At 40.6% G+C, this 22211-nt stretch overlaps 2 protein-coding genes across 4 annotated transcripts in view; both read left to right on the top strand.

The window, feature by feature from the left end:
• The first annotated feature begins 1639 nt into the window (after positions 1-1639).
• Positions 1640-17352, top strand: si:ch211-278j3.3 (E3 ubiquitin-protein ligase RNF19B). 3 transcript variants are annotated; one of them, XM_035678631.1, is made up of 9 exons: positions 1640-2244; positions 2986-3476; positions 7286-7491; positions 7637-7778; positions 10477-10639; positions 11088-11202; positions 13958-14089; positions 14681-14951; positions 15620-17352. In XM_035678631.1, the coding sequence occupies exons 1-9, from the start codon at positions 2092-2094 to the stop codon at positions 15909-15911; spliced, it is 1965 nt and encodes a 654-aa protein (XP_035534524.1). In that variant the 5' UTR covers positions 1640-2091; the 3' UTR covers positions 15912-17352. The 3 variants fall into 3 exon arrangements, with proteins under 3 accessions (XP_035534524.1, XP_035534525.1, XP_035534523.1); XM_035678632.1 differs by having other exon boundaries at positions 7631-7778; positions 14702-14951; XM_035678630.1 differs by having other exon boundaries at positions 7631-7778.
• A 1391-nt stretch (positions 17353-18743) lies between these two features.
• The window catches only part of si:dkey-71h2.2 (low density lipoprotein receptor adapter protein 1), a 39715-nt gene continuing 36247 nt past the window's right edge, over positions 18744-22211 (top strand). Inside the window, exon 1 of the mRNA XM_035678141.1 lies at positions 18744-18988. Coding sequence (XP_035534034.1) covers positions 18904-18988 — 85 coding nt within the window. The 5' untranslated portion in view covers positions 18744-18903. The remainder of the gene's footprint in view (positions 18989-22211) is intronic.

Raw genomic sequence — 22211 nt, 5'->3', positions numbered from 1 at the left:
CAGGTTAGATACTGCAGTGTTACATAAATCCAGACTCTTTGTGCATCCCTGTTAAAAGAATGATGAAGCATATAGCTCCTGCAGCCATACCCTGCCTCTGGCCATTGCAGTTGATTTGATATAAGAAAGTGAATCGCTTTAAAGGATAATAGTTTTTTTTATTGATGACAGACTTATAGAACGTGAAACAGCCCTTTAAATAGATGATAACCAATTATCACATTCATTGCCATAGTACATGGTTCGATTTGACGTAGTGGCACTATGGAGACATATTTTAATTGGTCTGGGGTTGCATGAATCACCTCATGCTCTCTTTGGTCTCTGGGCCTGATTATGAAAGCTCACTGCTGCCTAATGGAGACAGAATGAGTTGTCTGTGCTGTCTATCATTGCCTCTCCTCTGCCTCACCCTCCATGTCCCCCAATCCTTTCTGTCAAACCATGCAGTCACAGCTCTCTCATCCAACTGCTCTTTGTGTCTCATGGCTGTGACCTTATTGCGCATGTCTGAGGCTGTGTGACGGGCAGCCGGGGTCACAGAGATTCAAACCCCTCAGTGTGTTTCCAGGTTGAATTTTATTTTGTGTTTTGACTCTTGATTCAGGAGTGAAATGGCCCAGCTTGTTTTTGAAATAGCTATTTTTGTGACATTATTGAAAGGTCAGATTTTAAAGTTAGTTCCTAGTATTGTGTCTGCTCAAGTTTTCGGGTAGATGTGAGAGACTGAGCGCACTATTAAATACATAATATATCTTGTTTATGTGGAATGGTTTTGCAGTAACTGAATATTAATAAGTTGCTGATAATGAAGATATAATAAATAGCACAGATGCGTAAAAGTTCTGTTTGCTGTTGTTGTTGTTGTGTATTACAGGATTGTGAATTTACAGTCAGAGGGAAGAATTTCATAGATAGCATTTCTATTCATATACAGAGGGTTCCCAGGGAGGATTTTCTTTTCTTCCTGTGACTCTTCAGCTGTCACTAACGATTAAAAGCAATAGAGCTCAAAAAAATATATTTAGTTATATAAGTTATGAATTAATGATATAAGATTATGGATATGGTAATATAGTTTTGATTATCGATTACCGTTTTCTTTCTATTGCTATATTTAAGTAATTGTTTTGAATTCAGAAGAAGTAAAATCATGCATTTATTCATCTTGTGACCCTTTAAATTAGTCTGGTGACCCCTTATGGGGGTCCTGAACCCCAGGTTGTGAACCACTAATTTAGATTAATATGCAATTTCAAAATAATGAAAAATATTCTTATTAATATAGTTTTGGGGGTACTGATATATATCATAATATTGAAATGGGTGCATATGGTGTGAAAAATATGGTAATTAAATTGCTGTTGAATGCAATAAATCGTGTTTACTGATGCATTATGTTAAACAAAAACTTCAGTTACTAATTAAACATTTTTTCATTTCACTTTCACACTTTTCTTGGAATAATTTGGACAAAAGAAATGTCACACATTATAATCAAACCATCATGATGTCATTCCATTGAAAGTTGATCAATAATTATACTGAGTTATCGCCTCTGATGCATTTAGCTGCTCCACTTTCCATACAGGGACTGAACTGTAATTTAGTCATGGTTGTGATGTCTGTTTCCAGGCTAAGGGACTGCTAGCAGTGAAGAGGAGACCTAAAACGATGAAGGACTGTCGGCCAGTTCAGGACTAGCTGAGACTGAGGGAACCGCAGTGGAGGTGGAGGAAGAAGAGGAGGAGAGAAAGAGGACCCAAAAGAGACAAAGCAAATCACATGACTAGGCCTCGGAAAGGCTCCAAATTAGTGATGCTCCCCTCGGGCAGGGATTACCTCCTCCCCGTCGTCTACCTCTCCATCTCTCCTGCTCTTCCTCCCACGTACAGCAGAGCAACCGCCCAGCTCCAAGGCTTTGAGCCGTGAGAGCTCACTGTGCTCCCCCACCCACCCACACACACACACACAAACTCACACACACACACGCACTCTCTCACGCTCACACACACCACACACACTTTTGCATCCTGCTCATGGTCGTTGGCCTGCCCGCCTCAGCTGCTGCTCCCGTTCTAGTCCCAGACCATGAAGAGGCCCAAGCAGCAGACGGGGCCACTGAGCTTCCTGAACTTCTTCAGCAGGAAGCCCAAAGCAGAGCCGAGGCCCGAGAAGTCCGTGGAAGCCTGGCCCAAAGAGGAGGTGGCCATCACTCTGACACCAAGCGAGCATCCAGAGCAGGTGAGACTAATTGTTGTCTGGATGTGAGTGAATGCAAGGGTTTAATCCCATATTGTATAATTTCTACTGGTTTTGTTTAGGCTTCAGGTAGACTTGCTGAGCTTTAATTTAACTGTTAACTGTTTGAGTTCTAGTTTTATTAAGTCTGAAAATGTACTGATATGTCAGGTATTTATGTATTTATGTACGGTATGTTTTCTTTCTCACTATACAATACTTTTACATGAAAACCTTATTATCATTAAAATCGTGCTCATATTTATGAAGTGTAGAACATAACGTATATATATGCTAGTTCATTATACTACTATATGTATACTCAGAAGTTGAAAACAGCAAATATCTATTTGCTGCTGTACATTTTTGTCATTTTAGAGGTACCACTGAAACATTTGCTGCCAAAATCAAGTGTTTCACAAATTGCTGTGTAAGAAAGAAGAACCTGTAGATCATTAACTTTGGATGTATTAGCTTCAGCTTGCTTCCTCCCTCTCCCATTCTGTTATAGCCCAAATCCATTAGAGTGTTTATTTAATTAATTGGTAACTTTGAGAAATGATGTTGCTAAGAAACCAAGTACACCAAACACAATAAGTATCCAACTACATGCACACTATACTGACTATACTGATTCATCACTAGAAATGTGTGTTCCATTTGCTTTGATTTATTTCTTAAGATAAAATGTGTTATTGTACGTGATTAGATTTGGTTAACCAGCAGTTCTGTCATTGTCCACAGGACCTCAACCTTACTGCAGAAGAGGCTGGAGAATCAAGAGTTTCTGGAGGCGAAAGAGGAGAAGGAGGAGGCCCGCCAGCAGCGGCTGAGGCAGGCGAGGACGGTGCCGCCACTGCTGAGTGCGTGGGCGGGGTCAGCAGTGGCTCCACCGGCGTCCTATCCCTCTCCTCCTCCAGCCAGGAGCAGCTTTTGGATGAACACCTGGAGGAGTGCCCACTGTGCCTGCTCAGTCAACCGCGTTGCCACTTCCCCCGACTCACCTCCTGTTCCCACCGAACATGCTCTGACTGCCTCCGCCAGTACCTGCGAATTGAGATATCAGAGAGCCGGGTGGGCATCGCATGCCCGCAGTGCCCCGAGACGCTGGCGCCGCTGGATGTTCGTGCCATCCTAGATGACCGGGCGCTGCTGGAGCGCTTTGAGGAGTACCAGTTGAGACGTTTCCTGGCTGCTGATCCAGATACACGCTGGTGCCCTGCGCCTGACTGCAGGTGAGAATCAGACCACCACAAAATCATACATACTGCATACTAAATCATGGATAATAAAAATTATTTACATTACAATTACATTTACTCAAGTACTGTACTTAAGTACAAATTTGAAGTAGTAGACTATTAGTTACTTTGCAGATTTAAATTATTAATTCAAAATACAAATAAACGAATCAATTATGATATTATTATGGCTTAAGCTACCAAGCTGCATATAAAGTAATTGAAATGAATACCACCTTGACTATCTGCAACATTAAAGTGCTGTACACATTAATGTGTTACTGATTATAATCCAATAATATAATAAACATTATTCTGAAATCCCCATTCTGCATAATGAGCACTTTGGTATATTATTAGTATATTTGGATGCATTTTAACTTTTACTTAAAGGTCCAGTGTGTATGATTTAGTGACATCTAGCAGTGTAGTTGCAGTATGCAACTCAGACACTTCATCCTCTCCAAGCACAAAGGAGAAACTACAGTGGCAGTGAATGCAAGACTTTAACCTGTCTTAAAGTATTTTTACACTGTGGCTACTTTTACTGAAGTAAAAATGTTTCCACCACTGTGGTTAACTGACAATATTGAGAAGAGATAATTGAATATGTGAGACAAAAAGGCATAAATCACAAAAACAGTGTCTTCTCTAGACTGCCTAAACTTGTAGAAAAATGTACTTTTCTGTTGACATCTTGAGTCACACGTTAGTAATTCATTGTAATTAACTTTAAAAAATCGAGGGGCCTAATTGAATGTTTCAGTATGGCAGCTCTTGTCAAACGCCTGTCATCCCACCACCGGCTTTATGTTGTAAAACACAAGGGCTCGGGCAGGTTTTTCACTGTCAGGATGATTGACTGAGCTTTGAAAAGATCAACTGACAGCAAGTTAAAGCTCGGTTTGAGATTTACACGCATCCCGAGGCTGTTAAAATGTTGATGCAACCAAAATATTTAGCAGATCCTGTAATAGAGCAGACTGGTTCTGAATGATGAAGTTAGCCTCTTTCTGTTGGTAACTCTTCTAGAATATAATCTTAATCCATCAAAAATGTGGTATTATGTACAGTACAGCAATACAAGATACATGTTGCACTGAGAGTTACAGGGAGAATAGTTATTGGTGATGTGGCTTTCTATTTCAGGGATCATTTTACTGTTTTTCTTGCTCCCTTAGGATATCTTTCTGAATGTGGCTAACATTATGTCGTATAGTGACGTTCAAAGCACAGCTACTGTGATTTCATTGCAGAATCGATCTAAGACATCACCATAAATCATACAGCAAGAAATCCACTATGAAAGAGTCAGTGTTTTTTTTTTCCCATTGCCGCCAGCCACAATAGACCACAATGCAATGCAACCACAAGACATGTTCTGAGTTAACTCTCATGTTATCTTTACGCCATGTATCACCTTCAGGTACATGGAGGGGTAACAGCATAGGGCTGCTGATGGGAAATAGTAATGTGTGTGTGCATGTTGTGTGCGGGTGTTCGATGAATATTTGTGGTCAAAAGCACGTATGCGCCGGGGTTCGGGACTCAGTGGTAGACAGTCTGTCTCCCCGACTGTCAGTGCTCACAGTCTGCTCATGATGAACGAGTGGAGCAAAAATCAATACGCCAATCTGTTTGATGCTGTGGTGAATTAAATATAACACAGAGAAACAAGAGATCGGACTTCTAAAGTATCTACAACAAATTTGCAGACTTTTGAGCTTAATATATTAAAAAATGTTGTACAATTGGAGGTCAGTGGTGTTTTGAATTTTTAATGACTAATAGCTTCTCCATAAAAGAACCTTTGAAGTGTGTGACCCATTACGTAAACTGGTCATTCACTGCTATGGTTTGTGTATTCCCATTTTCCCAACATACACACATTCCTCAAGGTCTTACTGACAGAAGCTTAGCTGGAGATTATGTTAGTTCTAGACACTGTGTTCTGCGTGTCCACATACTTATATCTATCCGTGTGTGCACATTTTATCATGTGCGACTCTACTGTAGGTGGATTTAAATGAGAATCTGCAAGGGGTTTTCAAGAAGGCAGATACAGGATCTGCAGTACAAGGACTCTGTGTGGTAGCTCTATGTCTAGAGGTCAAAAACTCCCCAGGGTAACTCTGAACAACAACCTCACTGCGCCAAATCATTTTTTCCATCGAGAATGAAAATCGAGAAATGACTGACGCTAGCAGCATCTACTACGCTAACCTCTTTAGCAGCTGCCATTGATGTTCATCAACAGTGTCACACCTAGCTTGTGATCTTGAGGCCAGCTGCCTTGCAAGGTCACTAAAAGTTCTCCTCCACTCAGAATCCTTTGCTTATTGTTACGTCATGTGGATCTTTGAGCTTGACTCTACAGAATGATGAATGTGCTGGGTTTGACATTAGAGGGCTGTTTTCACATGCATTTGCTGCAAGAGAGAGGTTTTTCCGTGCTTACTTTAAATCAAAACAAGCAGGATTTTGTGACTTCACAACTAGTCTGGGAGGCAGTATGTAACTTACATAAGTTTGATGTGGAAACTTGAAACCTCTAGTGCACACACACTGAGAATATACTTATCAGTGACACAGGAGACATCTTGTGTACAGCAGTTGTGTATTCATAGATTACACAGACAAATTATTATTCAAAGCAAAGCATTTTTAGATGTCTGGGGAGGATGTTTAAGACTTTAAATGTAAATTCCCAAAGATCCCCCCCCCCCTTCTATCTATGATCTGTTACAGGCTAGAAATTTTATTGATTTGAATGATCAGCCTGTGGTAATGCTGCTGTTGCTGTATGTTTTGTCAGAATCTCTTTCAACATATTTCCATGAAGGAGTGTTCTAAAATTATCTAAATAATCCAATTATTGCTTGTTTCTTTGTTAAAGATATTCACTGAGACCCCGAAATGTTCCCATGCACGAGCAGGTCCACACTAGCTTTGTTGCTCAGCCAAAAGCGTGTGACTTGAGAATCAGACACAGTCAGTTTAAACCTAGTCTGACACCAAAGCGGGATCCACACAGCAGCCTAATTATCCTCTTACGTGTGTGTGTGGCCTTCAGTGTGTCTGATTCATCTACCTTTCTGACAAAGCTGAAAACCACATAAGGATAGAGATGCCAAAAGAAAAGGCCTAGAGGAGCTTTTTAAATACTACACAGCAGCAGCAGTACTGTCTGTACCCTCGTGAATCACTCACAGTTACTTTCACTTGTATTTGATCAACATGATCTTTTTGAATATTAACAGTTGTGTTAATGTCCACTCTGGGGAGTGAGATTAGGTCCACAGGCATCAACCCCCTTGTTATCATTAAAATGACTGCTCAGATCTGAGAGTGGAATTATTTCTGGTTCAGGTGGTGAACTCTGAAAAACAGTCCCACAGATAGTTGTATCACTCTTTGAATTGTGATTCACAGAGTCAACAGATGTGCTGTTTGTGAGCAAAGACGACAATGAACAATTCAGTGTGCTTCATGACGCTTAACAGATGAACAATACAAGGAGATTGAACAATAGATGTGAGACTTACTGCAGCTTTTCATATATATTCCAGTCAACCAACTAAAGCTGTGGTATTTAAATGGAACTGAGTCTCAGCTGAACATTTTAGGGCAACGTGGTAGGATAGTGAGTAGGCAGAGCACCTGGATTTAAACTTACATGATGCCTGCTGTGGTGTCCTTCACTAAGAATCCCTGACAACAAAGAATTCCCCTTCAGGGATCAATTAACATTTTAATGAGGTCCATTCTGTCATTTTTTATCTGCAGTTTCTCTCTCTCCTCAGCTATGCAGTAATAGCTTACGGCTGTGCAGAGTGTCCCAAGCTGAGCTGTGGCCGTGAGGGATGTGACACAGAGTTCTGCTACCACTGTCGGCAGCTGTGGCACCCCAACCAAACGTGTGACCAGGCCCGGCGCCAGCGCGCCCGCCACACCTCAGGCGGCAACGATGCCTCCACGCTGTACGTCTTCAATGAAGAACCCGGAGGAGGTGAGACCTTCTTTTTTTTTTAGTCCAAACCTTTTGTGCCAGATTTTTCAGGTTATTTTTCCTGGATCCCTGTCACAAGAGCTGAATAAATATTGCAGAACGTGTGGTCACCCCTAACACATTGACTCTGTTGCTGAAGATGCAGAGGAGATCAAAGCGTGCCCTCGCTGTGGTGCCTACATCATGAAGACCAATGACGGCAGCTGTAACCGTATGAACTGCACTGTGTGTGCCTGTCAGTTCTGCTGGCTGTGTATGCAGGAGATCACCGATGTGCACTACCTCAGGTACTCAACTCATGAACACATTAACATACATAACCAAACACCCACATCTGACTAAACCATGTAATTTTATTTACCTGGAGGCAATGAAAACATTACTAATTGATTCCACCGGACATGTCCGCGACACAGCCACTGGAGCTCTTAACTAATAACTAATTCTAGACAATGCTTGTGATTCAACCCGAAGCATCCCAGAAGTGGCTCTCAGCTCAGCTCCATGGAGAATATGCATATTTTGACGGAAGCTGCTTTAAGCAAAACAGAGTAGATCAAGTCAGACACAGAAATGGCAAATAGAATCCAGTCATTTTTCAAAATAAAACACCTTGTGCAGACCCCTGGTTTTAAAAAGACAGTTCCTGTTTCTATCCATGGTAGAAGCACATAGATCAAAGAAGAATAATGTCCAAAACAACAACATTTTAAATGTGAGGATTTGCTGTTTCAATCTGATTGTAAATGTAATATGTTTTGGTCTTTGGTTGCTTTTTAAAGATGTCACCTTGGGCTCAAGGAAATTGTGATTTTCACTGTTTACTGACATTTTATAGATCAAATTAAAATTTTAAAAATATTGAAAGACAAATTGGCAAACTAATTGATAATAAGAACAATCATTAGGCCAGTTGCAGCCCTACAATGGACTATCTTAGTGTTTGGGACCTACAGTTAAGGTCCTGAACAAAAACACAAGAGAAAGAGCAGGAAAAGCAGAATTTGATCCTCGTCTCACAGCAGCATGCAGTGAGAAAATGCTTGGTGGCACAAGTCCAGTTTGGCAAATGTGAGCTACTGAACATTTTATTCAATTCTTTCTAAAGGACAAAACCTTGCTTTACTAAAATTAGTACACCTGTGTTCTCACCCTTTAGTCTGTGTGAACGATTTTAAAGATAAAAAAACTAAACCGGCAGGATGACACACACAGTATGTCATTGTTGTGAGGCTGCACTGCTTTAACTGTTAGTCTGGGCTTCCATTGATTTTTCCAATACTGGTACTGCTGACTTAAAGGTACAGTGTCATCAATTAATCCGCTCTCTCTGCCTCCATATTTCCATGCGGCAGAATATGTAACTCGAGCATCAAGACTAGCTAGATAGAAGCTGAATTTGAAGTAGTTGAATCTTTCTGCCTGCCAAGGTCCATTTTTATAACTACCATGTATGAATTTCCCATGTATTAATCATTTTCATGTCTTGGGTTCTGTTGCCTGATACATGTGTCGGAAGAGAAATAGATTTTTTGTTTATCTGCGTGTGCTGCATTGTCTTTTTACACCTTCTCCCCTCCTCTCCCCTGCCACCCACTCACCCCTCCTCCCTGGCTGTCTTTCACACTACAAATTACAGTGACTGTCCTATAGAAGGGCAAAGCTTTTAGCATCTCATTGCAAATCTTGCAGTTCAGAGCAACGGAGCACAACCTTAATATCTCACCATAATTCCCCCCACTCAGGCTTTTAGTACCCCAGAGTGACATTTGCTGCTGTGATACAAACGCATGGTTTGAGAAATAACATAGCCCTGAGGTGCTATTTGTGTTGCTTACATTGTCACTGCTGCTCCTACAAGTTAATTGCTGCTTTATTAAGACCAAACAGCATTAGTCAGTTTTGTGTTACTTTCCCTGGCAGTTAAAATTACACCACCAAAGCTAGAAGCACTTTATGGCAGTGCTTATTGCACGCTTATTGTACGGTTATTATAAGAAACTGAGAATTTACTCCTCATAAACAGACTTAAATAACTCTGCGTTTCCATTTATGTAACAGCAGTATGTGAGATAAATGAGTATGTGAATGGTTGCTGCAAGTGACTGTAATTGAGGGAGAGAGGACAAAGCTGAAATGAGAAATGCAGATGAGGTCATTCAGTTTGGGAAATGATGTAATGACAGTGATGAGGCAGGCACTTAATGTTGTCACGTAAGTACTTATTTATGTCACACGTTTCTTAAAAAATAATAATTCAGAATGTTTTTATGTTTGTGTCAGAGTTGGATGAGGCTGCATGAAAGGTCATGTCCCGCATGATGGTGATGCTTTTGTGATAATAGCAAAAGAGGATGATTATGAATGAGTGTGTCTGCGTGAGTGTACACATACCAGTTGTGTATATTTTAAAAATGAAGTTTGGATAAAACCAGAATCTGCACTGATGAGGTGATAAAAAAGGCTAAGAGTCTACAGCTAAACTAGCGTCTCTGTGAGTCTGTACCTAGGCACAGCAGTGCTTTGAGCTAAATGTTAAGCAGGTTTAGCAGGTAATATTTACCAGGCTTACCATCTTAGTTTAACATTTCCTTATTAACACTAAAAATTATTTACAGTTGAGGCTGATGGGAATTTCTTTAATTTTGCAGGTATTTGGTCATAAGTCAGATGACCAAGCTCATGAGAATTAATCGAATATCTGTAGCAAATGTAACAGCAAACAGAGGAAAAGTCAGGAGCTCACCAAAGTCAGTAGGGTTCATCTATGGGCTCATGAATGTCTGCACAGAATGTCATGGTAATCCCTCTGGTAGGGCCATAGTAGTGGACAAACTGACAGAGAGAAGGAGATTGCTACCCATAGAGCCATGACGCTCGTGGCTAAAAATGCTACATGTTTTAATATAAACCATTTTTTTCTGAACTCATAATAAAAGTTGGAGCTCCTATCTGATCTGTCCTGTTGTGTCTCCTGTGTCTCAGTCCCTCAGGATGTACATTCTGGGGGAAGAAGCCATGGTCTCAAACCCGCAAGGTTCTGTGGCAGGTGGGCATGTTGCTCGGAGCACCGGTGGTCATCTCCCTTATAGCGGGCATCGCCATCCCAGTCATCATTGTGGGCATACCAATCTACATGGGTCGAAAGGTACAGAGCAGCCAGTAAATCCCTTGACGCGTCAAATAACGAGTTAGTGCATGTGTCAGCAAAGACAGCAGAGAGCCCCCATATGGCTTTCTTAAATGCTGAAAAAATAAATCAACCTCTCCCATCAGGTAGTATCTAAAATATCCAGCTAATTTTGCATGTAATTTGAACATATCATGGAAATCATGCAGGTCAGGTAATTTGGAAACTGATGGCACAGCTAAGGGCAGCTTACGTGTGCACTTAATATTCATTAAATGTGTTAGAGCTCTGTGAAAGCTTGTACGGGTCTCACAAGCTGTTTTTCTGTCCCCTTGTGCATGCTGGGACACATGTATAAATGCATGATGAATCTGACAGGAGTAAGTTGCTGCAGAGAAGGAGAACAACAACAAGGAACAAATTAAATTTCTATTACCCTATTAATGTTTTATTTATTACCTTCCAGGTCCATGGTCGCTGTAAGAAAAACAATATCTCAGGAAGTAAGCACTACTTGACTGTGGCAAGTGGGGTGATGATGTCAGTGTTTGTGTCGCCGGTCATAGCAGCTGTCACTGTGGGTAAGGAGCAAACAACAGCATGACCTCCTTTTACTGCGCACTGAGAAGAGTAATTAAAGTGTAAAGTTAGCTTGTTCTTACAAAACTAGTATATAGAAAATTACATTTTTTAAAGAAAGTCGATGAAAGTTAATAAAAAGTTAAGGTCAGACACCACAGAGACCTCATATGCTAGATATGCTAATTTAAAATATAATAAAGCTGTAGTTTTATCAACATTTCCAATATCTGAGGGAGTATTTATATGGATCAAAAAGTCGTTGAAGATAAAGATGACCCATGTGGGTTTGACTAGCACACCGGCTGCTAGCTGCAAACATAAATTAAATAATTTGTTTGACATTTTGGGAAATATGTATATGTGCTTCCTTGCTGAGAGTTATATGAGAAAATTGATACCGCTCTCATATGATGTTGCCGGCGGCAGGCAGCCAAATTAGCACAAAAGCTTAGCACAAAAACAGCATCTCTAAAGCTCACTGAATAACACGGTATATTTTGTTTGTTTAATCTCTTCTTTGTACTCTTTCACCCTCTGTAAAACCACAATGTGACGTTTTTACTGATCCATGAGTGAGCCTTTTTTTGCACTAAACTAAGCCAACCAGCTTCATATTTAACACACAGACATGAAAGGGGTAACGATTTTTTGGTAAGAAAGTAAACAAATAAGATTTCCCAAAATGTCGAACTACTCCTTTAATGAATCACGAGTATGCAATGTTTGCAAACATACCACTTGATTTCATTAACACACACACACACAGTGCAAAGTAGCCTTTTGATGACTCATGCCACTTCCTGCTGTAGGTAACATTCACAGAAATCCTTAAGGCTTTAGCAGTCTCTCAGCTTCACCTGCAGTGTCACAACCATCACTGTACCGCACACTGATGAGCCCTCCCTTTGCACACACACACTCAAACCCATTTATCTGCACTGTACTCTTTAATCTGACCTCCTACTCATGCGTATTCCCCACCCCTCCTTGCATCCCTGTCTCCAAGTTTCATTTGTCACTGTTTTCACTTCACTTTCTCTCTGCCATAAGTTTTCTATCATATCTCTTCTGTTGTGTGCTCTCACAGCGCTACAATTGTTATTTAGTTTCTCATATTTCAGTCACAGCTTCCTGTTGTTGTTTCTCTGTTTTCGAATCTCTCTCTCACACAAACACACACACACACACACACACACACAAACACACAGCCTCTCGTGTTCACTCCTCTCTTTCTGTCAACTGTTTGGCTGGCAGGCTCATCCTCTTGGCCTGGTTTCACCCTGTTGCTGAGTCAATAGCATCCCAGTGTTCGCGCTGTGTTAATGATGTCCCTTTGTTTGGTCGGCACTCTGCTTTGTGTTCCCAAATTCCTATCTCAATCACAGGTTGCATAATCACACAGCGCAGGGAGGCTGCTGCACATTGAGTTTGGGGGGCGTGTTAAAAGTACTTTTGTGAAGGTTATAGAGGAGAGTGGGCAGAAATCAAACTTGTGAAATCAAACTGGCATTGCTAGAGTAGTTATGCACTGCTCTATTGTTATTTTGACTTAATATTAAGACAGGTGATCCATTGTAGTGAACAGTACATCTATTTTCTTTTGTTGTCAAAATTGTGTTAAGAATTTAAAACAGAGAAGACAAATAATAACCAAACATGTACATTAAATTCTGTAATTTCTTGCATCAAAAAGGTTACTGTTTTGCTTCTGATTAAAGCAAGATTAAAATAATGAGAGATTAAAAACACCCAGGAGTTTCCTGGATAACATACACACAGACACAGAGAACATAAAACAGAGGTTTCAGAACAAATAACAGACTTGAATGAATTTGATAAAACATGAAGAGAATAATCAAGATTCACAAAGCACATAAGATCAAAGGGATGAAATAAGATGAATAACAGCAACAATTATACCATAGCAAGTAATATTAAAAAAATGCAGTGGATTCAAATTCTTAAAGATAAAAATATAAAATAGATGAATAATGCTGGATCGGCTTACCTCCAATTCAAAGAGAATGGATTTAAAAGCTTGCATAAGAAAATATGAGTTTCTGGAGCATAAGCTAGAGTTCCCAGCATTATTTAGAACAAAACTACATAAATAGTGAGGTTAACATGCCAAAAATATCTTCATAGATCAGCAGCTTTATTCTGTGTGTAATGGACTGTGAAGCCAGAGGGGCTCCCCCCTGTGTTTCATTTGGGTATTGCAGTATTAATATCATGATTAAACTATTCACAGGGAGACTCTATCAATTTAGGATGTCTTAAAACATCAAAAATAAAAGTCACAGTGAGAATACAACTCAGCCTGTGAAACTACCTGTGTAATATCTTCTGTGTAAGAGCTTTGAAGTTGGTTTAATGGAAAACGGCTCAAGTTACATCACTTAGTTTGGGCTTGGGCACTAAAGATTTTAACAGAAAGACTACATTACATATTGGGAATTTGGAGTTTAAAAGATGATATGGTGACGGAGGGTCTACCAAAACATGGTATCTTGTTGCATTATGGGAAGTCTACAATCCAGTGTATTTGGATCCTGGCCCATACCATTGATTAAAAGAGATATTTTGGGCCTCTGCTGCACATAATTTTTTTTAATCTGTCTGGCAAACTCCCCAACTTCATCAAAGTGCAAAATCATAGAGTACTGTTTTAATAACCCTTTTCCTGTCATTAATAGATGATTATGAAAAAAAAAATTCTGAAAGAGTTTCTCATACTGTTATGCTCTCCTGCAGGTGTGGGTGTGCCGCTAATGCTGACATATGTCTATGGGGTCGTCCCAATGTCACTCTGTAGGAATGGTTGGTGTCGACCGCAGAGTGAGCCACCTGAAACACACAAAATCCAACTGGAGGACCTAGCCAGCTGTGAGTACAGAGTAGAAAAGAATAGTTTGACATTTTGGGAAATATGCTTATTTGCTTTCTAGCTGAGAGTTAGATAATTGGAATTTAGCTTAGCTTAGCATAAAGACTGCAAGCAGAGGGAACCATCTAGCCTGGTTGTGTGCAAAACTCAAAAATCCATCTCTTAGCACACCTTTAACGGGCATTAATATGTTGTAGCTGCTTGGTTTAATCTGTACACAAACTGTAATATAAAAATGACAAGTTGTGGTTTCATGGGGAGTTAAGTGCTGGAACTATTTCTTGGTGAGCAGCAGCTGGACTTCTTGTAGTCTCCACTGGTTGCAATCAGTTAGCTTCACTGCATCTGTCAGTAAGCTTTAGAGGGGCTGGTGAAGCATCTCCAGGCTCTAGCTTCATATTATAAGCTAAATACAAAAGCAAATAAGTGCATATCCCAAATTATAGAGCTATGCCTTTAATAATTGTAGTAGTAGTAGTAGTAGTAGTAGTGTAGTTAAGTTAAGGACTCTTGACATAATTACTAGGTGCATTGTAATGTTTTGCCCCAAAGCGCTGCCTGATCTGATGAAATTTCAACTTCTCTTATAGACCTTCTATTCTCTCATGTAGTCAGTGACCACTGGACGGGTCAGAACAACCCCACGCTCAGCGACACCAGCGTCCAGGAAGTCAGAGTCAGTGTACAGGAAGTGGGAGTTCTCCCCAGTACAAGCACCACGCCCCCGGAGCTAGATAGCTATGAGGAATTGGATGAAGCCACAAAACACCATGGATACACCCAGCAGGACAGCCAATCAGACTGCAAGGTGGTTATTGTGCCTGACATCAAGGTTGATGACACACACACGCTTCCTTCAAGGTAAATGTTGCCTCAGCCTCTGTTTCTACACCTATCTTTATGTTTTTAGGGAGTTTTTTAGCCATGCTAATAGAATGGCTCTAAGGATGGTTGTCTGTTTGCCGGTCCACCACTTTGGTCCAGACTAACTAACTGTTTCGACCACTTTTGGATGGTTTGGGATATAAATTTGGTATACATATTCATGTTCCCCTGAGAATGATGTGTTAGAATTTTGGTGATCCCTTAACTTTTCATCTTGCACCACTGTCAGGTCAAAAATGTAATTTTTCTCAACACTGTGGTTTATAGATAGCAAGTGTTAGCATGCTAACATCATAAACTAAGGTAAACATGCTAACCCTCATACCTGACAAGCATCGGTATTTTAAGCATTTAGCTGAAAATGAATGGTTCCACAAACTATCCAGTATAATTACATATTAAAGGGTTATTAACCCTAACCCTAACCCTATACACACATACACACACACATATACTGTATATTTATTTATTTATATATTTATTTGCTTCATGATAGATTCTTAGTCTTGTTCCTTAATTTTTTTCCAAAAGCTTTATTAAATTGTAATACCTATATCTAAGCATATAATCCTCAAGTCAGAAACACTGTAAATGCCTGGCACTCTTTATATTGATTTCTTTATGTGTTTTTACTGTCACCACAGGGAAGGAACCAATATTGAGGTCCGTGTGGAAATTGAGACCCATCCCAGAGGCGCCCGCCAGTCCAGCCTAAGTAGCATCCTGTCTAGCCGAAGCTTGTCAGTGGAGTCCCTGGGACACGTGCAGTTCCAGTCCCATGACTACCTGCGTGCCTCAGAAGTGGAAGAAAGACAAGAGGGAGGAGGAGGAGGAGGAGGAGAAGGAGAAGAGCAGGAGGGAAGAGAGAAACCAGGAGGGAAACCAGGAGGAGATGAAGGGACATTTTACCCAGTCTTTGAAATAGACAGTATATGAGGTCCTCCATTGCAGGCTTTGTACTTGGTTGAAGATTAGTCAGGTTTTATGGAAATAAACAAATCCATGAGCCGACATGTCACCGGATTGACCTGAAAATCGTTGTCCAAGGCCACCTCCTGCTTCTAAGACAGGCCCTCCCACCAGTTGCCTTCTAGCTCCAGCCTCTAAGGAAGACGCGGGTTAAGAGAGAGCAAATGAAAAAGTGTGTGAGAGTGTTTGTATGAGACAAATAGCATGAGACATAAGAATTGGAGGGGGATAAACTGTAAAGCAGACAGGATAGCATCCATCAATGAATCTAAAACAGAAGTGACTGAGAGCATGTTAGCTGACTAGTTCAGTCTGTTTTCTTTTCTATGTCCTTTCTGACCTTACTCCCCTATGATAAATCTATTTCATGAAGCCCTCTCTTCCTCTGGCTGTATACTTCTACTTCTTTTAGTGACCTAACCTCCCTCTCCTGTTACAAATAAAGAGACCCCACAAGCATGATTTGTGTTATGGGGGATTAAGAATCTAACAACTTTCGTGTCACCAAGTAAATATCAAAATCTTCTAAAGCCAAGTCACGAGACAGTAGGGGTGATTTCTTTTCTACCTGAAGAATATCTCCAGTATTTTAAGCTGCAGTGGTCACACCTAAATTGGGCAACCTTAAACAGAAGACGCATGCTTCACTGTTAGATTACTCTTTTGTGAAAGAAGTCCAGTTGAAAATTACATCTGAAAACTGTTGAGGCCTGTAACTGTTGTTCTCTATTGGAGTAAAAAAAAATGTGCTCTGTGACATTATGGCAGTGATTGAATTTACTGGAGGGCCTATAAATACCATTAATTATAACTATTAATCTCAAATCCACAGTCTTCCATGGAAGAAGGCAAGGGGCAATGTCACTTTTGGATTGTCTTAGTGCAGCTTTTAGCCTTCACGAGGCTATTTACATTTAAACTGGGGAGAGAGACATTGCTTCAGTTTGTAAAAAAAATGCTCATTCTAATGCGGACACTTCTGCGCATTAGTGACAACAACATGGCAGCAACACTGCAGTCTTTTTCTGAAGAGTCTTAAATTTAAAAGTAGCTGCATGATTCTACTACTTGCTGTGTATCCAGGATATCACATGAACACACACACACAAGCGGATTCACACACATGCCCACAAGCACCGCAGTAAAGTAGTTGCAGTAGTGTGCGCTGCTGAGAGCATTAAATATAAACTAAAGACCCTCTCAAATGATCACAGAGCACCAAAATTACAACAGCAGCATGCCACCTCAGGCTAAACTCTAATAATCCCTTCTAGATGATTTATGAGAAACACATGACTATACATGCTCTGCTTAGCTTCCTGAGTGTGAAATACTTGTGAGAGATGAACTCGGACATGACATGATAACCTGTGCTGGGTTGTGGAGAGAAACTGAATAAAGATTTCACCATGAAGGATAAAAACACAATGCACGTTTTGTGTCTGTCACAAATTGATTTTTCTTTCAGTGGAAGTTCAACTGAGAGTTGTTTCCTGTTTCCCAATATGGCACATGTGGATAAATGTTTTTTTTTTTTTGTTTTTTTTGTGTCTTTATTGTATTGCTTTACAGTAAAAGTACAGAAAGGAAACTGACAGATTATTGTAGTCATCTTAGACCGGCTGAAAGTCTACTTCAACACGTTTTTCCCTCCCCTCTTTCTAATACTTTTTTGAAGTGAGATGATCCAGTAATTCACAAGAAAAAATCAAACTTCAGAGTATGAAAACATAAACAAAAGTTCAAATGCTCATATCGCCAAATATTACCATGCTTACGCAGTGTGTGCAGTGAGTGAAGGTGGGTAACAACAACACTGTAGTAACTGGTTGCAATCAATGGAGGGCGCCAACATACAAAAAAAAGAGAGAAAACTTAAAGCATTTGTTTCTAATGAAGCCAAGTTTTGTGGCTGTTAGTTGATCATTTATGTCCAATGAGATAGTTTACTTAAGTAGCAACACCACAGTGTGGAAAGACTCTATTACAAGTAAAAGCCATGCAGTCAAAATTTCACTTAGCTAAATGCATACAATTATAAAATACTCAAGTACCAAAAGTATGCGACTCATACAATATTCCATCTCATAATAATGTTAAAATATTGGATTATAATTACTGGATGCATTCATTACCTTCCTGTAACAGCTGGCAAAGGTGGAGCTCATTTTAATTTATATACTGATGGGTGGCTTGTGATCAGGTCTCATCTTGACCTATAATAATACATCATAAATATATTTGTTGAATATATTTAGCATTACAATTCAGAATCCATCGGAACTTATCTCTGAAACATGGTGGAGTAGAAATATAAAGTAGTAAGTAAAGCCCCTAAAAACTAGAAGTACAGCACTTGAGTAAATGTACTTTTTTCACCACTGATAATAACTTACACTTTTAATTATATCAATAATCAAAACAACAAGAGCGAGTTGTGTCCAAAGCAGGTCAATAATAATCACGTTAAAGGGATAATGCAACCTCAAAAACTTGGCATCCACCACAAGTCAAAACCACAGAAAACTCCTACGAGGCAAAAAGCTCATTAGTGAGTGTAAGTCCCGCACACTGCAATAAGGCTGTAATGGTCCCCCCCCCACAACCACACAACCACACACACACACACACACACACACACACACATTGGAAGGAGGCTGCTTATGGAGGTTGGAGGACACGCCCTTAACTTTGGGAGCGGTGCAGTAGGTGCACATGCTGCTCCTCAGCCGGCTATCAGTCTCTGTGGGGGCAGAGCAACCGAGAGCCATTCAGGGGTGGGAACCCGCGAGGTCTCTCTCTCTCTCTCTCACACTCTCTTTCGCCGTTTTCCTCTTTGGCGTATTCCGCCGTCGAGCTCAGCCCGCTGTATTTACCTCCCTGTGGTCCCGGAGAGACTATAAAAAAAGCGGGAGGGTGGGGGGAGAGTCCACCTGCCGGAGAGCAGACACACCTCGGGATGGATGCCCTCAAATCCGCCGGCAGAGCGATTATCAAGAGCCCCGGAGTTCCGCGGCACACATGGGGAACTTCAAAGCACGAAAGTGAGTGAGGCAGCGGAGTGTGTTGGAAATGTTTGGATGTGGTTACGGTTGTTGGAAAAGCTTCTGGCGACGTAGCAAAGGGCAGTGAAAATGTACCAAGAGAGGGGGAGAAGGACAGTGTGTGCCTCTGGCTGTTCGTAGTAAGCCAGTGGACTGTTGATGGAGCTTTTGTTTGTCTTGTTGCCAACTGTATCTGAGCTGTGGCGTTACAGGCTGTACGCTGGTTTTATTGGGAAGTCTCAGCTGGAATTGCTTTACTCCACTTCCTTCTAAAGGGATCTGGTTTGATCGAGTTAATTCAAACTACCACTAATAACCGAAATAACCAAACTAACTAATAAGGCAAATAATCGACTAGTCGATAAACATGGGAAAAATAAATTGGCAAAAGTTTTTTTTTTTTTTACTAAGGATTGGTTGTTTGTTTCATCAAGCAAGAAATGGCAAATCATTTCTGGTTCCAGCTACTAAAATGTGAGGGTTTGCTGTTTTTTATGTGTCTGTTTTATGTAATTTTGAATAAAACATTTGAATATTTGGGGGTTTGAAGTCATTTTAAGACATCACCTAGGCTCTTAAATGTGAACTAATAATCGAATAATCAATTAAATAATTTACAGATTAACTGACAATGAAAATAATCATTTGAAGCAGCCCTAAAGTCAAATACTATAACCAGAGATTAATATACTGAAGTAAAATCATTTAATTTTAGACCCAACTCTGAATATACCTTAAGAAATATAATTGGAATATTAGTCTATAGGGATTTATTTTGTTAGTTTTGGCACTTTTCTGTCTCCCTAAGGCACAATGAGGTGGTTCACAGTATAATACTGCAAATAAAAATTCCTTTTAAAGGTGTTTTTAACCTGTGGAGGTCATGTAAGAAGGACCTGAGATTGATGGGTAGATGGGGAACATTCAGTGACATACAGTACATTGATATACAGTATAATTCTCTGTTTTTCTGTTTTTCCCTTGTTACTACAGTGTGAAGTACAGTGTGTTGTGAGCTCTAAGTGAAGGGTCAGAGCAGCAAACCTCATCACACCATCAGTGACAGGCGGAGAGTAAGGGGCTGCTCGACTGCCCGCAGCTCTGCTGTCTCACTGATGTGTGAAGTGTTGTCTTGAACGCTCCCTCCCTGCAGCTACATCGCCTGCAAGCTTCTCGCTGCCATAAATGCTAGCACGCTGGTGGTGTTTTTTTTTGTTTTTTTTGCCTCATCCTGGATTCCCGCTTAGTGAATAATCAGCCGCCCATGCCGGCTTCTATTAAACACGACTGATTAATTTCACAGCCAGGAAGATGTGCTTGGTTTCTTCCCTCTCTCTAGGAAATGTTCTACATACATTATTGAATACTGAGTATTGAGTCTGTGGGATTTAAAAGTTTTCTCATTGGATTAGGGCTTTAATGAGTCTCTCAGATGGCTTTGCATGCATTACGTTTCTGAAGATGTCATGTGACGGGTTGTCCTAAATGGGTAAGTCTGTTGATGGCTGCTGGTCTAAAACTTCTGATCTTGGGGTTTTTTGTGCAAACATTGATGGATGGGAGTTGTTATTATTTCCCTCAACATCACCATATTGTCCATCATCACCATGGTGACTTTATGATGACAAAAGCTGACAAACAAGCCATCTTCCATTGAAAGACATTGTGTGTGTCACACTGCCTCTGCATTGTGCTTTTCTTCTCTTGCTCTCGTTGGCATCAGATAGAAGGAAAAAAGCAGGAGGATCTTGTAAGAGCAGAATCCAGCTGGGTTTCAGCGCCTGATGACAGAAGCAGTTTGTGTCAGGGAGCCACCAGAGGAATCAGGCTGGAAAAATGTGAACACAGCAGTCACAAACAGTGCAGACAGACAGGGTGACTGCTGATGTCCAGAAGCTACTTAGCAGGCAATTTGGAGAGAGGACAGCGTCTGTATGCCAGCGTGTGGCAATGCGTCAAAGCTGGCTGCCGGAATGCAAATAAGGCAATATTGCAGCTGCTTGGCACATTCACACAAATTAGGTGTGAGTAAAGTTTGGAGGGGAAAAAAGGAGACAAATCATTTGTGACCTGTCTCCCGACTCGAGGAAATTTCATGCAGAATGTGGACGTTATTGACAATATGCTGTTAATTTCTGTATATTAACTGTCCCTTGTCAACCTGTTCACTAGTATGATTATGTAAAGACATAATGTAAGGACATGGTCATATAATGGAAAACCACAATAAATTTGAACTGCCATCAGGACATGACTTTGTGTGGAAAGATCACGTGTTAAATATGTTGTCAGTGTTCTGTCATGTGTTACAACATTAGTGCGTTGTTTTAAATGAGGCTGTAGTGTGAAGGTGAGATGAGACGCAAGCATTTGACTGGATGGTGAATTGAGAGCTGCACATAGGGGGGAAAAAGCTTTTACTAAACATACCGGCATACCAGCTACAGTAAGGTTGAACATTCCCCTTGGCCCCTTGACCATTCCCCTTACGTTGGTAAATGACCAATTTGTCTCAAAGGCCCCTTTCAGACACGCACATCGTTATGTTAATGGTGGTTTTACATGTCGGTCTAATGTCTGAATGAGCACCAGAGTCACTGGGTACTGGGTCAAGTAACATTTCTGCAACACGTACAACACAGTGCACACGTCTGAATTAAATGCTGTTAGTTTTAACGTTAAATAGGCTTCAACAGCAAGGTAAAATGCATAGAGATTACATGCATGCCTTGCAGTGTAACAACTCCATCCAATAACGATCACTATTTATGCACAAGGAAAATAAAAATGGGTTAATAAATCAGTCTATAAGTCTAAGAGAAAAGTGAAATGTATACTAGCCATGTGAAAAGGTACTCTTTTCTTAATAAACAGGCAGAATAATTCATTTTTACTCTACCTGACTAACATAAAAAGATCTATTTCTGGAAATGTATTAAACCAGTCGTTAGTTCTTTGGCCAGCAGAAAACTGACATGTACAGCACTTTCCCATCGCCCCTCGTGGCCGTCCGTTGTCATCTGTTGAGGTCAAAGCCACTGGCAGGACGGAAGAGGACACAGCGTGTGCCTGGAGTACAAGCCATCCCTTTGGATCATGTCACATAGCAGCAGTGCAGGCCTCTCTGTATCTCAGAAGTCACACACACTTGCCCTTGGCACCAAGGACATCCATGCTGTGCAGTTTGCATCCATTTAAAATTATGTAGCTTTGGGACAGACTC

The sequence above is a fragment of the Morone saxatilis genome, unplaced genomic scaffold, assembly GCF_004916995.1.
Source record: "Morone saxatilis isolate NCDOM2014 unplaced genomic scaffold, NCSU_SB_2.0 Contig7, whole genome shotgun sequence".
In the NCBI taxonomy this organism is placed as follows: domain Eukaryota; kingdom Metazoa; phylum Chordata; class Actinopteri; family Moronidae; genus Morone; species Morone saxatilis.
Note: the sequence above shows the minus strand (reverse complement) of the source record. Positions and strands in the feature narration are given on the sequence as shown.

Excerpts from the sequence above, each read along its gene's own strand:
- si:ch211-278j3.3 (XM_035678630.1), top strand. The coding sequence starts at position 2,092 with ATGAAGAGGCCCAAGCAGCAGACGGGGCCACTGAGCTTCCTGAACTTC. Across the intron at positions 7,779-10,476 it reads ACCGATGTGCACTACCTCAG|TCCCTCAGGATGTACATTCT; the intron begins GTACTCAACTCA and ends CCTGTGTCTCAG. Across the intron at positions 14,090-14,680 it reads ACTGGAGGACCTAGCCAGCT|ACCTTCTATTCTCTCATGTA; the intron begins GTGAGTACAGAG and ends CTTCTCTTATAG.